The sequence below is a fragment of the Diabrotica undecimpunctata genome, chromosome 3 (assembly GCF_040954645.1).
Source record: "Diabrotica undecimpunctata isolate CICGRU chromosome 3, icDiaUnde3, whole genome shotgun sequence".
NCBI lineage: Eukaryota > Metazoa > Arthropoda > Insecta > Coleoptera > Chrysomelidae > Diabrotica > Diabrotica undecimpunctata.
In genome coordinates this window covers 106,401,182-106,415,362 of record NC_092805.1, presented here as the reverse complement: position 1 = coordinate 106,415,362, position 14,181 = coordinate 106,401,182, and the positions used below count along the sequence as shown (strand labels likewise).

Here is a 14,181-nt window from a genome sequence, read left to right as displayed (position 1 = left end):
ATAAAACGCAGATTCTCTAAAGAACTCTACAAAACAATAATACACACAGACCTGATATATGGTTCAGAGATCTGGACTCTGACAAAAAGTAATGAAAACATGTGGAGAACTTTATATACCAGGAACCAGATATCGTAAAATATATTAAGATATGACGTCTGAGGTGGATAGGATCTTGAACAGAACTTGGTGAACAGATATTTCACGTTGTAAAATATAGGGAAGCGTTTAAAGAAGTGATCGACGACCTTCCTTAGAAGACGGCACAATAATAGACCTATTGGTCAGAGAAGGAGAAGAAGAGGAAGACTCACAACAAGGTTCCTTGATAGCATCGATGAAGACCTGAGAAATATCGTAATACGTGATTGGCGGAGGAAGGCGATGGATAGGAACGAATGGAGAGAAATTCTTGAGGAGGCTAGGACTCACGCAGGGTTGTAAAGCCAGAATGATGATGATGATGTCGGATACATATTTGCCTGTTTCATGCACGTTTGCACATTCATGTTTTTAATCATCTTTTGAAGTTGTATATCTTAGTCAGCAACAAGGAACAAAAACTATATCATCATCATAATATTGCATCTCTTTCAAGGTCGACGATAATATAATTTCGGAAAAGAAATTAAATAAGATATGAAAAAGGATGAAATCTTGTTACATTCCTTTTTGTATTGCAGCATCAGAAAAAGCAACTTTTTTTCTTATATTTACGTTTTGTTTTTAGTAGAGTTAATCTATAATTCTCGTATAATTACTATCTAAGCCTATGCTGTTCAGAGTTCAGAATGAGTTTAGAATATTCATCAATATTCAGACTGATCCAAATGTTGTGAAACTCTTAATATTGGTGAAATTCTTATTCTTCGATAAAGTTAGCATTGATGGTTTTATTTGGTTCGTGAATGAATGCTCTACCCAGTATATGTCATAGATTTCATTTCTTCAAGGTTTTTTTGAAGTTCGTCGCGTGTTTCCTAATTTTTTTGCCTAAACATCGTAATGTGGTACATTTTGTTTGACCAGATTTTTCTCTTTTATTATAAGACACTCCCCGTTCCGGGGAGAAGATCAAGAGGACGATCACCAACTAGATGGTCCGACCAAATTAAGAATTCACCTGGAAACTCATTCTGCGAAGCTCTCAGAGCAGCTGAAGATAGAGACTAATGGAGAAAAATTGTTAGGAATATTGGAAGAAATCATAATCCTTAGTAATGAAGAAACGACAAGAGAGAGAAATAAGACACTTTCTGGAAATCATCGTGGAGAATCATGCATAACTAACTATTATTAGCTTTAAAGGCGCCAACGTGAAGGTGTCCAGTTTTTTTGCCAAGCAAATATTTTAAGAATAAGTTCTCATTTATGAGATATCTTGTTTTATGAGATATGATTTATTAATTGGATTTTCATGACTTTTTATGATTTTTAGGCAAAGTTGTTGAATGCAGGCCTGGATCACTACAAAAGAGAAGGATCCATAAATACACTGCAGCCTTGGATTCATACCGAAACAATTTACATAGAAGAGATATGGTCAAAGTAATAGATGGGCCCCATTCTGGATTTTCTGGAGAGATTAAACATCTCTACAGGTAAGTTTTCGATTGAAAAGTTGTTAATCTATTTTAGGTATTTAAACACGAAAGTGCTTAAGATTAATTACATAAGAGGATGCGAAAAATTATGACAAAATATAAACAGTGCAGGAATTCGAATAACTGGCATATACATTTACATTTTATTTAATGTTAAGCTTTCAAAAGGGTGACCCGCATATTTGCGGGTGTATGTGTGTGTGTGTATGTGTGTGTGTGTGTGTGTGTGTGTGTGTGTGTGTGTGTGTGTGTGTGTGTGTGTGTGTTTCACACACACACAGTTTTTGTGAAAAACGCTCGAACAGGTCATTTATTTTTTCATCTTCCCGCATTCCAATAGAATTCATATTGTTCTGAAGCTATTTTCTTGTGGCATTTTAAATTAATTTATATTTAAATGGGAATAAGCCACAATTAAAGGTTAAAATACGTTTATTGACGTTTCAATTTCCACTTCGGAAATCGTTCTCAAAATGCAAACATTAGTAAATTAAACAAATTAAAAAAAAAAAAAATTGTTTAATTTACTAATAAAAAATTTTGAATAAAATCCCTTATAAAAGGTATATAAAAAACCCAGTTGGGCTATGTTGAATTGACAAAACGTTTTCGGAATAAGTATTCCATCATCAGTGTCTAGTTAATACATGGATGTAGCCACTAAATATGTGGGTAAAAACCCTTTAAAAATTATTAAATAAAATTTTGTTTACATTATGTCTAATTTACAGTTGAGATGTTAAAGTTACCGTTGGATTGGTAACATGGCGACATATGACTCTACATTAAGTTGCAAGTCCTGAGACGGTATGTCTACGAGGACTTTGTCAAAGCAACAAAGCAAAGGAGTTGCTTTGACAAAGTCCTCGTAGACATACCGTCTCAGGACTTGCAACTTAATGTAGAGTCATATGTCGCCATGTTACCAATCCAACGGTAACTTTAACATCTCAACTGTAAATTAGACATAATGTAAACAAAATTTTATTTAATAATTTTTAGAAGGTTTTTACCCACATATTTAGTGGCCACATCCATGTATTAACTAGACACTGATGATGGAATACTTATTCCGAAAACGTTTTGTCAATTCAACATAGCCCAACTGGTTTTTTTTATATACCTTTTATAAAGGATTTTATTCAAAATTTTTTAATATATGGTATACAGCCAAATACAGGAACTTTGTTTCCTTGTGGATTTTAATTTACTAATGTTTGTATTTTGAGAACGATTTCCGAAGTGGAAATTGAAACGTCAATAAACGTATTTTAACCTTTAATTGTGGCTTATTCTCATTTAAATATAAATTAATAGAATTCATTTCTTAAAAAAATTTTTCTTTCACTGATTTGTTCAAGCATTTTTGGTAAAGGTATTAGGGATAATCCACGATTTTATTTTTCACCGTCGCCAGGTCACCATTTTGAAACGTCGCAACACAATCGCACAAATATATAGGAACATACTGAGTGACACATAAGCTTCGAAATGGAGTATTACTTGAGATATGATCCTGTTTAAAATAATTTTAAAAATGGCGCCCATTTGCTAAGTTGAATAATTGCGTCACTAAAATATTAAAAATAACTTAAATGTGCCGTTTCCTTATGAAAGCCTAAGAAATTAACTGAAACTAGTCCAGTTAATTAATTGTTTATCTCTTCAGTGGCTTTTGTCTGGTTTGGCCTTGATTTAATCTAGTTGTATCTGTTGGTATTATCTTTCTTTTTAACGGATTATGATATGATCCCACGTCAGTTCCAGGATAGGTTTTGATACTTTTTATGCAGTATCTGCATCTATTTTTTAAAAAATAGTCTATTGGGTTTATTGTTGGTTTTCCAGTAACTTATGCAATAGGTGGTGCTTCTTATGTATAAAGTTTACGCATCAGGTAGCTTAAACCATGTGTTATCATTACTGATTCTTGACAAAATTTATATAACCTGTCATCTCCCTAATTACTTTTGCCTAATTCTCCAACAATATCTGGCCTAGGGTCGTATACTTTACATATGTTTTCTAAAAAAATGTTTGTCAGCTCTTTGTCTATAAACTATGGTATATATAGAATAATCCACATTTGCTACGTTGAAAGTTATATCTGATAACGTGTGTGGTTATTTCTTGGACTTTAAACCTGGAATATTATGGACAATAGGTACATTGGGATCAAAGAAACATTAAATATAATATTATGAACTTATTCATTTTTCATTTGAAAATAACTACAAAACCTTTTACAGAAATTTCGCGTTCCTCTATTCAGTGGAGTTTTTGCAAAATGGTGGTATCTTTGTGTGCAAAACTAAGCATCTTCAGTTGGCTGGAGGCAACAAGAACATGCCTTCTGCAGATATGGGCATTGGAATGGAGTTTATGTCCCCGAGAAGAAGTTCTCCAATGCATCCATCAAGTGGTGGAGGCGCAGCAGGAGGAGGAGGTATTTATAATTTAGATTTTTTGAATAATACTATTAAATATAAATAATTATATAATATAAATATATAAATGTATTTATTTTAAAATAATTCTGTTCTTCAAGCTTTCGGTGCCTTTGGAGCTGGTAGACCTGCTGGTGGAGCCGGCAGAGGAAGAGGGAGCAGAGATAGAGATCTTATCGGTACAACTATCAAAATTATTAGAGGGCCTTACAAGGGCAATATTGGTATAGTAAAAGATGTTACTCAAAGTTCAGTCAGGATAGAGTTGCATACATCTTGTCAAACTATATCAGTTGATAAGAACCACATAAATGATGTCGGTAAGTACATATTTTTTAAACAAATTTTGAATAATCCCATTCTTACCTATATTTACTTTTTAGGAGCTCCGGGCGGTAGAGATGGCAGCGTTTCCAGCTATGGCAAAACTCCGGCATATGCGGGTAACCAAACACCTCTGTACAGAGATTCTGGTAACAAAACTCCCATGTGCGATTCTGGATCTCGTACCCCTTTACATTATGGTTCAATGACTCCAATTCACGACGGCTCCAGAACACCAAATGCCAGTTCCGAATGGGATCCTGCTGTCTCTGGGAATACTTATCCATCACCAGGATATAATCCTAGTAAGTACATAGTTTTTTATGTAATTTTACCCATTGTTTTTAACTTTACCCTTTTTTTCTCTTATATAAGAGAAAAAAATAATAAAGGTAATAATAAGAATAAGAGCATGCTTCAGTAGGGAAAATCCTTTATCAAGAGATAGCTATGAAACTGGGACTTCTCCAAACAAACCATCTCCCATATTATCAATACTTTCCAGGGAATATGCTTGAAAATGACAATGTCAAGCTATACCTGGACTGTACTGGGCTCACAGACCAAACTAATAAACTAACGAGACAAAAAACATTAATCGATGAGGCGATACCTACAACAACAATAATCTGCGTGTAAAATACAATGAAAAGATCGCCAAGTACAGATATCTGGAAATTCAAATACGAAGACAATGGAGAATGGAAAGTACACAGACAATACCTTTTACCAATTTTTTCTACTAGTGGAGTTATTTCGAAGAACCTTCTAGAAAACATAAAAAACTGGGTCTAAATATCATCTCTATAAGACTATGCAGAAGGCTGTGCTACTTTCGACTTCCAGATGCGTACGAAAATTTTTGGGAGATAATCCGACGTATCAAGTCACCGATAACCGCTCGATAACACGGAAAGAATCCCACCAGAGCTATCAGGTATTGTAGGTATCAGGGCTAAATCTGGATAAGTATTAAATATCTTAATCTGGAAGTATCTTAATTTTAAATGTGTGTAAAAATGTGAGTTTCATCGTTATGAGCGTAGTTATCCTGCAGTGGGATCTTGCACTATTCGAACTGATTACGCGCATGACTTATTGGAATTGTATATACGAAATAAAAAGCATAAATTCAAAAGAATACCAAAAACAGAGCGGAATATAATATATTGCAAGCCATTTTTAAGAAGAAAGTAAGTGAAAAGAATAATGAAACAGAAAGAAACTACTGAAAATATAAATAATACCTCACTAGAATTAAAAGTTCGCACAGTTGAATTATTCAGAACATAAGGAATAATAGGAATAAAGGGATACTACCATCAATAAAATCGAAAGAATGGAAATCATATTTTAAATTAGTGTTTTATAAGAGAGGACCAAGAAAATGAAGACCTAACCAGACGTCGGAGTCATGGGTTCTCCACACTAACAAGGTCAGACGAAGTTATCAACGCCCGTATATCACTAAGAAATGGAAAATACGGCGACATAACCGAAGAGCTCTTGAAATTTGGCATTTCAGCTGTGTATGAACATCTAACAAAGCTGTTCCAAAGATACATAAACGGCGAGAAATTACCACACGGAAGAAGCACATCATATAAGATAATTCATAAAAAATATGAGTACGTGCCAATTCCCATATCAGTTGACCCGACGCGCGACGTCGCGACGTTGGATTGATAAGAAAATTAAATTTTAGAGAACAAAAATAAAAGCACAGCGTAAATTTTAGAAGTTTTAATGCTTCGAGCAACATTTTTGAATTTCCTAATTATAGAGAATATTTTATAACGTAATGAAAACTATAGATTAAACAGAATAATAATTAATTAAAAAAAACGCGTAGAATATGTAATATTAACAAAAAAAATGTGAAAGTTTACCACTGAGTTACATCCGCTTTATTTTTAATGACCTCCACAATTCTTCGACTCATAGTTTTTACCAAGTATTCTAAAGTAAACGAATCCCATATTTCTTGCAATTTTTCCTTCAATTCGTCGACGGACCTGGCAGGATGTTTTCTCAAAGCTTTTTTCATTTCGCGTCACAAAGTCTCTATCGGGGACAAGTCAGGAGGTCAGGACTGTGAGAAACCCATTCCAGAAGTGGTATGCCATGGTCTTCAATCCATGTTCTCTTTTTTGGGATATGACAACCTGCGCCGTCCTGTTGAAAGACAAAATCTTCCGCTGATGTTAAACGGTGTTCCATAATCGGTAAACGAGATTCTTCTGAAATATTCAAATATTTGTACGTGTTTACAATCCCATCGATAAAATGTAACTTCCCGACACCTTTAGACGACATGCTGCCCCAGATCATGACAGATGCAGGAAACTTTTCTCTTCAGACAGTCGGGATCGAAAGCTTCAGTTTTCCTGCGAATGACGCAAGTTCAATCTTTATGCTCTTTTGATCATCTTAGTCTATTTTTCTTTTGTTGTAATGCTGAAAGTGGCTTTTACTTAGCCTCAAAATAAAATGAATTATTAAAAACAATTCGTACTAATTTTTTCAACTATAAAACTTACTTTGTAAGTACCAAATCCTAATTTGTGGGCCTCGCGGTGACATGTTGATCTAGAAACGTATCTTCCAATAACGTCACTCCATAAAATGCTTAACTACATTTAATTTGCTCGTCGATTTTTCACTATAATGCGTTTTAATGTCCTTCGGTCTGCTTCGGTTATTTTGCTTTTTCGTACATTTCTAGGTTTTGTGACGACCGAACCTGTAGTTTTGTATCTTCTGACTATATTTCTTACACTATAGCGTGACAATTGCAATATATTCGCGATTTTCGAATTGGATTTTTCAGAATTAAAAAATCTAATAATGATTGAACAAATTTTCTCATCGATAACTTTACCTCGACTCATTGTACAATCCACAAACGGCAAAAAGCTTTACAATACTACAAAATACATTATTTGACATTAACTGACAATATTATTGTTTTGATGTCATTTTTCCATAACTACCTCTAGGTTTAACGTAATGGCAGCTATGTACGCCGTTGCTCCCGCTTGGCGGCGCTAGTATAGTTGGGGGGTCAACGTCATATAATATTATTTATCTATGGTTAACGTTATGACAGTTCGTGAAGTTTGTATATGGTGTTTTTGTTTACGATTTAATAAATAATAGATTATGGCAGAAAAATACGGATCTTGGACTGTTTGTGCGTTAAAAAACGAATTAAGGAGAAGGAATGCCAAAGTTACTGGAAAAAAGTAAGCCCTTATCGAAAAGTAACCTATATTAATCATCTTAATGTTTTATTTCTATAGCTCAGACCAAAATAAAAATATTTATGTTCATCTGAGTTTTATAGTGAAGTATTTGTATTTGGGTTTGAGCTAATACAGTCATGTAACGTAACAGTGGTGACTTCTTTTGTATGTTAGTATATTAAATTAATTTAATATAAAAACATAGAGAGGTCTTTACTTCATTTTAATATTTTATACCTATGGCATACAGCCAACTACAGGGTTTTCCCTGTTAAATTCTTAGTAAATATGGTTGCAACTAAATATTCCAGAAAAACATAAGTATATTAACAAATACGTGCATTTATGGTCGGCACATATTTATCCCTTCTTATTGCTAGAATCCACTTTTTTGTCATCAGAATATCTTTGGAAAACCTGTGTCCTGATGTTCTCGATGAGCACAAAGGCACAACACAACATTGAGGCATTTTATTTTCTCAAATTAAATTCACACAGCCAAATAAACGCAATATTTACTTACAAGTAAATTGATTTGAAGAGTTGACATGACCTCCAACTACACAAGCGCCACCTACGTTGAGTTTTTCAGATTAGCTGCCATTATGAAAAAATCAACGTATGTTGACATAATTGAATGCATAGCCAGGGTTTAATGATTTTTTTATTGTTAAAAATAAATGAAAAACCATAAGGGTAATATTTTTAATAAATATTAATAATAATGTCGTATTAATTAATATGGAAACTTATAAAAACATCAGAGTATAATTTGTTTATGGTAATCGACTTAAACTGGAAATTCCGTAGGTGGGCCAACCGATATGAGAAGGGGCTTGTATATCGATATAGATCATTTCTATAACACAAAATGGAAACTCCTACCGCATAATTGCTAAATGGAGAGACTGTATTACCTAAATAACTAAAATTAAAATAATGGCCGTTCTAGTTAATTGAAAAATAGCTATAGAAATTATTACAGATAAGTAGCTTACGATAAACTGCTGTGAAAGTGTATGAAAAAATTATAAAACAATAATGATGAAATATTTTTGTTCTGTAGTTGCTTAAATTTATAGAAGCTTAATATAAAGTTAGTTGTAGATAAGTGTATAGAAAATAATCCCATTATGTAGTAATTATTGTAATTCTTTGTTTTAGGTACTCCCGGTTATCAAGTCAACGGTCCATATACTCCGCAAACACCTGGTACAATGTACGACGGTAGCTACAGTCCGTATCAGGCAAGTCCTGGATACCAGAGCGCCATTTCCACTCCCAGTCCCGGAACCGGATACGGTCAGTCTCCTGCTTCGAGCAACAATCCGTATAGCACTCCCAGTTCTGGGTATAGCCCGAACATGCCGTACAATCCTCAAACTCCCGGTGCAGGTCTGGATGTGCTACCTATGACTGATTGGCATACTGTCGATATTGAGGTTAGTTTTTTAATTATTAAATTTTCCTATCGGTATGCTACTTACATGCCTTTTAACCGTTATACAGTGAGTCATAATCAGTAAATTTCAGTAGGCTATTAAAAAGATTAGATCAGTCTTTAATAGAATGCGCAAACTCTTTTGCAATCGTGATATCAATATAAAGTTACGAATACGAATGCTGCGGTGTTATGTCTTTTCTACCCTGTTGTATGGAGTAGAGGCTTGGACACTAAAACAGTTGACCACAAAAAACATCGAAGCTTTCGAGATGTGGTGCTATAGGCGCATTCTCAGAATATCATGGATGGACCGCGTCACTAACACGCAAGTACTCCAAACTTTAGACAAAAGATGCGAAATTCTAAATGAGATAAAAACTAGAAAGATGGAATACTTGGGGCACATTGTGAGAGGTGAAAAGTACGAACTTTTAAGAAATATCATGCAGGGCAAAATTAAGGGCAAAAGAAGTGTGGGAAGAAGAAAAATATCGTGGCTTCGTAATCTACGTGAATGGTTCGGGTGTAGTTCGATTGAACTTTTTAGGCGCGCTGCTAACAAAGTCGCAGTGGCCATGATGATTTCCAATCTCCGATAGGAGTGGCACGAGAAGAAGAAGAAGATTAAAAAGATAAAACATAAGCAGATAAATATTCTCTAGAGACAATAGACAAAATTTGAAGCTCCATAGGGCAAAAATCTACCCTTATATATTTTCAGCCAAGCATGGCTGTTGCTAAAACACCGCGGCCAAGTGTGTCAATTTTCAATTTTTCAATTGTGTGTAATGACATAACAACTTTGGCGGTTATACATTCTTTTTAACAACATTCTTAAATACTCTTTTTTGAGAATGATTTCCGGAATGGAAATCGAAACGTCAAATTTTTCTAGTTGAAAAATGTAATTATCATTACATTCAATTTTGGCTTAATCCCATATATATACAATATTTAACTTAAATTTTCAATTTCTGAATATCTGTCTTATGTACTTTTTTATTAAAATTGTGCAAAAAATGGTATAATGCGTATATATATTTACGAATATATTTGTTTTACCATAAGTGTACTATAATAATAATTACAAGAACTTTCGCTTTTTTTCCCCGTTCATTCTATCCTCTCAGTATTTTCAGCTTTCATACTAACTCTTAGTCCAGTCAGTATGAACGTCCAGGTATAAAACAAAAGTACATCGAAGAAATAATTATGAAAACGGCGAAGCACTAATAGACTTTTGCGCTAGAAATGAAATGAGAATCAACAACACATATTTTCCTCATAAAAACCAACATAAATACACTTTTAACAATAATTGAGGTCAGCGATCAATGATAGATTTCATAATCTCAAATCGAGTGATAACACCGTCACAAGTACTTGATGTCTGCTGACATCTGCTAACCTGGGGACCGATCACAACCTTGTTTTATGCAAGATGCTACGAGAACGTCCTCAACGAAACAGAAAACCCCAAATGCTCATCGAAAAACACAATATAGAGTCGCTAGCAACAGATTGTACAAAACTCCTTTATGAGAACAGGATTACCAGCAAATTAAAAGAGATCGAGTTACAACCAGAATGGGGAGTTGAAGATACTTGGCAAAAAATCAGGAAATGCATCAACCAAGCAGCAGAAGAAGCAATTGGAAAGCGGAAAATTAACACGAGGGCGATAAACCATAACAAACTGTGGTTTTGTCAAGAGGTAAAAGAACTCTCTGAATTAAAACGCAAATGCTACCTGAGATATAAAAGCACACAATCGGAAGAAGCTCTCGCAAAATATAAGTGCTACAATCAATGAAGAAGAGGTAGAAGCAAAGATCAAGAAGCTAAAAAACAGAAAATCACCTGGAACAGATGATATACCTAATGAACTCTTACAATATGTAGGCCCTGAACTTACGAAGCAGGTATAAGTGCTACAATCAAGAACGAAAAGATAGAAGCAAAGATCAGGAAACTAAAAAACAGAAAATCTCCTGGAACAGATGGTATAACCAATAAACTCTTAAAATATGGAGGTCCTGAACTTGCAAGTAAACTGTCACAACTATTTAACAAAATCTTAAACGACACAGAAACAACAGAGGAATGGCATAAGACCATCACAATCCCCGTATTTAAAAAAGGACAAAAAACTTCCCCACAAAACTACAGAGGAATAACCCTCTTAAATACAACGATGAAACTTTTCATGAGCATTCTTAAGGACAAATTGGAAAGGTAAATCACTAATGCTGAAGAACAACAAGGTTTTACAAGAGGGCGGTCTATAACAGATGCAGTATTCATAATAAAACAAATAAAAGAAAAAGCTATAGAGTTCGGCATGCCAGCGTATATTTGCTTCATTGATCTGACGAAGGCGTTTGACAGGGTTCGCCTGGGAGACATTCTAAATATATTAATAGAAAATAAAACACCGACCAACATAACAAAGATAGTCCATAACCTAAATAACAACAATGTAACCAAAGTTAGAGCAGGAGACCTTCTTCTTAACATGCCATACACCAAAGTGCGTAGGCGACTATCTCATTATTAGAATTCTGTTCTTGGCGGCGTGACACAGCTCGCCTGTATTCCTGTCCATTCTTTAATATTCCTTAACCAGGATAATTGTTTGCGGCCGGCTCCTCTCCTACCTTCGATCTTCCCTTGTAGGATTAACTGTGGTATTTCATATTTTGCTCCTCTCAATATGTGCCCAAGGTAACCAATCTTGCGTTTTTTAATTAATTCAAAGAGTTCTCTTTCCACGCCGGCTCTCTTAAGGACGTCATCGTTTCGAACTCTATCCACCCAAGGTATGCGCATCATTCTTCTCAATGACCACATTTCAAATGCTTCAAGTTTGTTGATAGATGTTTTTTTCAAAGTCCACGTTTCCATGCCATAAAGCAAGATGGACCATATGTAGCACTTGACCATTCTGTAGCGTATTTCGAAATTTAGGTTTTGATTACATAGGAGCGGTCTGAATTTCACAAAAGCTTGTCTTGCCATTTGTATTCGGGTTTTTATCTCTTGTTGTGGATCCGATTGGTCATTGATTGTGGTGCCAAGGTATTTAAAAGTTTTCACGCGTTTTATGCGATCGTCACCTATGCATATTATCGGGTTTTCTGGAGGGTTTCTGCTAATGACCATATATTTCGTTTTCAAAATGTTGATTTTGAGGCCATATTTTTTACCTATGCTATTCACCCTATCAAGTAATAACTGCTGATCTTCCAAATTATCAGTTATAATCACTGTGTCGTCCGCATAGCGTAGATTGCTAATTGGTATGCCGTTCACCTTAATGCCTAATTCCGTGTCTTCTAATGCTTCCGCAAATATATTTTCAACATATAAATTAAAAAGCATCGGAGAGAGTATGCAGCCTTGGCGGACACCTTTCCGGATTTCAAATTCATCCGTATATTGGTCTTGCTCAATCCTCAGCTTTGCCATTTGGTTCCAGCAGGAGACCAATTCACTGAAAATATTCCAACACCGGGAGGAATTAGACAAGGCGACAGTTTAAGCCCCTTCTTGTTTAACCTACTCATGGGCAAAATTATAAACAAAGTAACATCTCTCAATCTCGGATACAGAATGGACAACAAAAGAATTGGTATGGTGTGTTCCGCAGATGATGCTGCATTTATTGCCGAATCAGAAGATGATCTTCAGAGACAGCTCTTTCAGTTCTTTCAAATAAGCCGCCAACTAAATATGACCATTTCTACCAACAAAACTAAATCTATGACAACAGCAAACGATCCGCTCAGATGTAAGTTAGTGGTTGAGAACAACCCCATAGAACAGGTGATGCAATTCAGATATCTGAAATCAGTAAAGGACCTAAGGAGTCAGATCAACAAAGCATCCGCATTGTCGGGATGTCTGCGGGAGATAGTCTGGTCAAATCCGTATATGCGCACAGATAGTAAAATTAGAATCTACAAGACTTGCATACGATCGATCATGACATATGGCATAGAAGTGCACGAAGATACCAACAAAACGAAACAGATGCTAAGGGTTGCCGAAATGAAAACCCTAAGAACAATAGTGGGCAAAACAAGAAGAGACAGGATGAGAAATACAAACGTCGGAGAGCAGTGCAAAATTCAAGATATTGTAAGATGGGGAAGGCAGCGTAAGAGGATGTGGTACAATCATGTAAGATGAATGGATGGGAATAGACTCCCAAAAATTGCTCTAGAAAACAACCCGCCCGGTTCAAGACCTCCCGGAAGACCACCTAAAAGATGGAGGGATAGTTGGCAATCTACCTCCCAGGAAATTAACCAGAGGCAGCTTCAGAATTAAACAGATCGAAAGATCTCCAAGAAGTAGAAGAAGAAGAAGAAGATACTAACTCTTAAATTAGAAGATTAGAAATTAGAGTGGTTTTCGGAGTATCACGTTGCGATCTTTACAGATCTAGTTTGCTCCCCTTTGTCACTTAAAGCTTCTCATTCATACTAACTCTTGGTAGACCATTTGAAGTTAAGTTTATTTGATTTACTCGTTTTATAAATCTAGTTTGTCTTTTAATTAGCTAAAACTATATCGTCTATACTTATAACACGTAATTTTGTTTAAGCCAAATGTTATTTTATAATTTTAAAATAAATTACATAGTTATCATATCTTTATTAACTACAATTACATATCATTTTCTTTTTTTTTGTACTAGTTTTTTAATAGCCTGGGGCTCAATTTTCCTATATAATGTGATCAGTATATTTTTGTACGTGTTGATTACCTTCTTAATAAACATATATGGACTGCGTGTCATGTTTTCGCAATATTATTCTAAAAATGAATAATTTGTTTTTATAGGTAAGAATTCGCGATAGTCATGACGATCCTGGCTTAGTTGGACAAACTGGCGTTATTAGAAGCATATCTGCAGCTATGTGTACAGTTTTTCTTCCTGCAGAAGACAGAGTTGTTAACATAATATGCGATCATCTAGATCCAGTACGACCACAGAGAGGAGATCAGTTTAAGGTAAGTTATTCATATAAGTTAAGGACACGTATACAGTTATATCAACATCGAAGGGACCGCTAATACTTCGATATAATTAGATATTTTTCTACACACCA

At 34.9% G+C, this 14,181-nt stretch overlaps 1 protein-coding gene across 1 annotated transcript in view; it reads left to right on the top strand.

The window, feature by feature from the left end:
- Spt5 (Transcription elongation factor subunit Spt5) overlaps positions 1-14,181 on the top strand; it is a 36,983-nt gene that overhangs the window by 18,946 nt on the left and 3,856 nt on the right. Inside the window, exons 10-15 of the mRNA XM_072526502.1 lie at positions 1,439-1,601; positions 3,854-4,050; positions 4,153-4,371; positions 4,435-4,680; positions 8,785-9,062; positions 13,913-14,083. Coding sequence (XP_072382603.1) covers positions 1,439-1,601; positions 3,854-4,050; positions 4,153-4,371; positions 4,435-4,680; positions 8,785-9,062; positions 13,913-14,083 — 1,274 coding nt within the window. The remainder of the gene's footprint in view (positions 1-1,438; positions 1,602-3,853; positions 4,051-4,152; positions 4,372-4,434; positions 4,681-8,784; positions 9,063-13,912; positions 14,084-14,181) is intronic.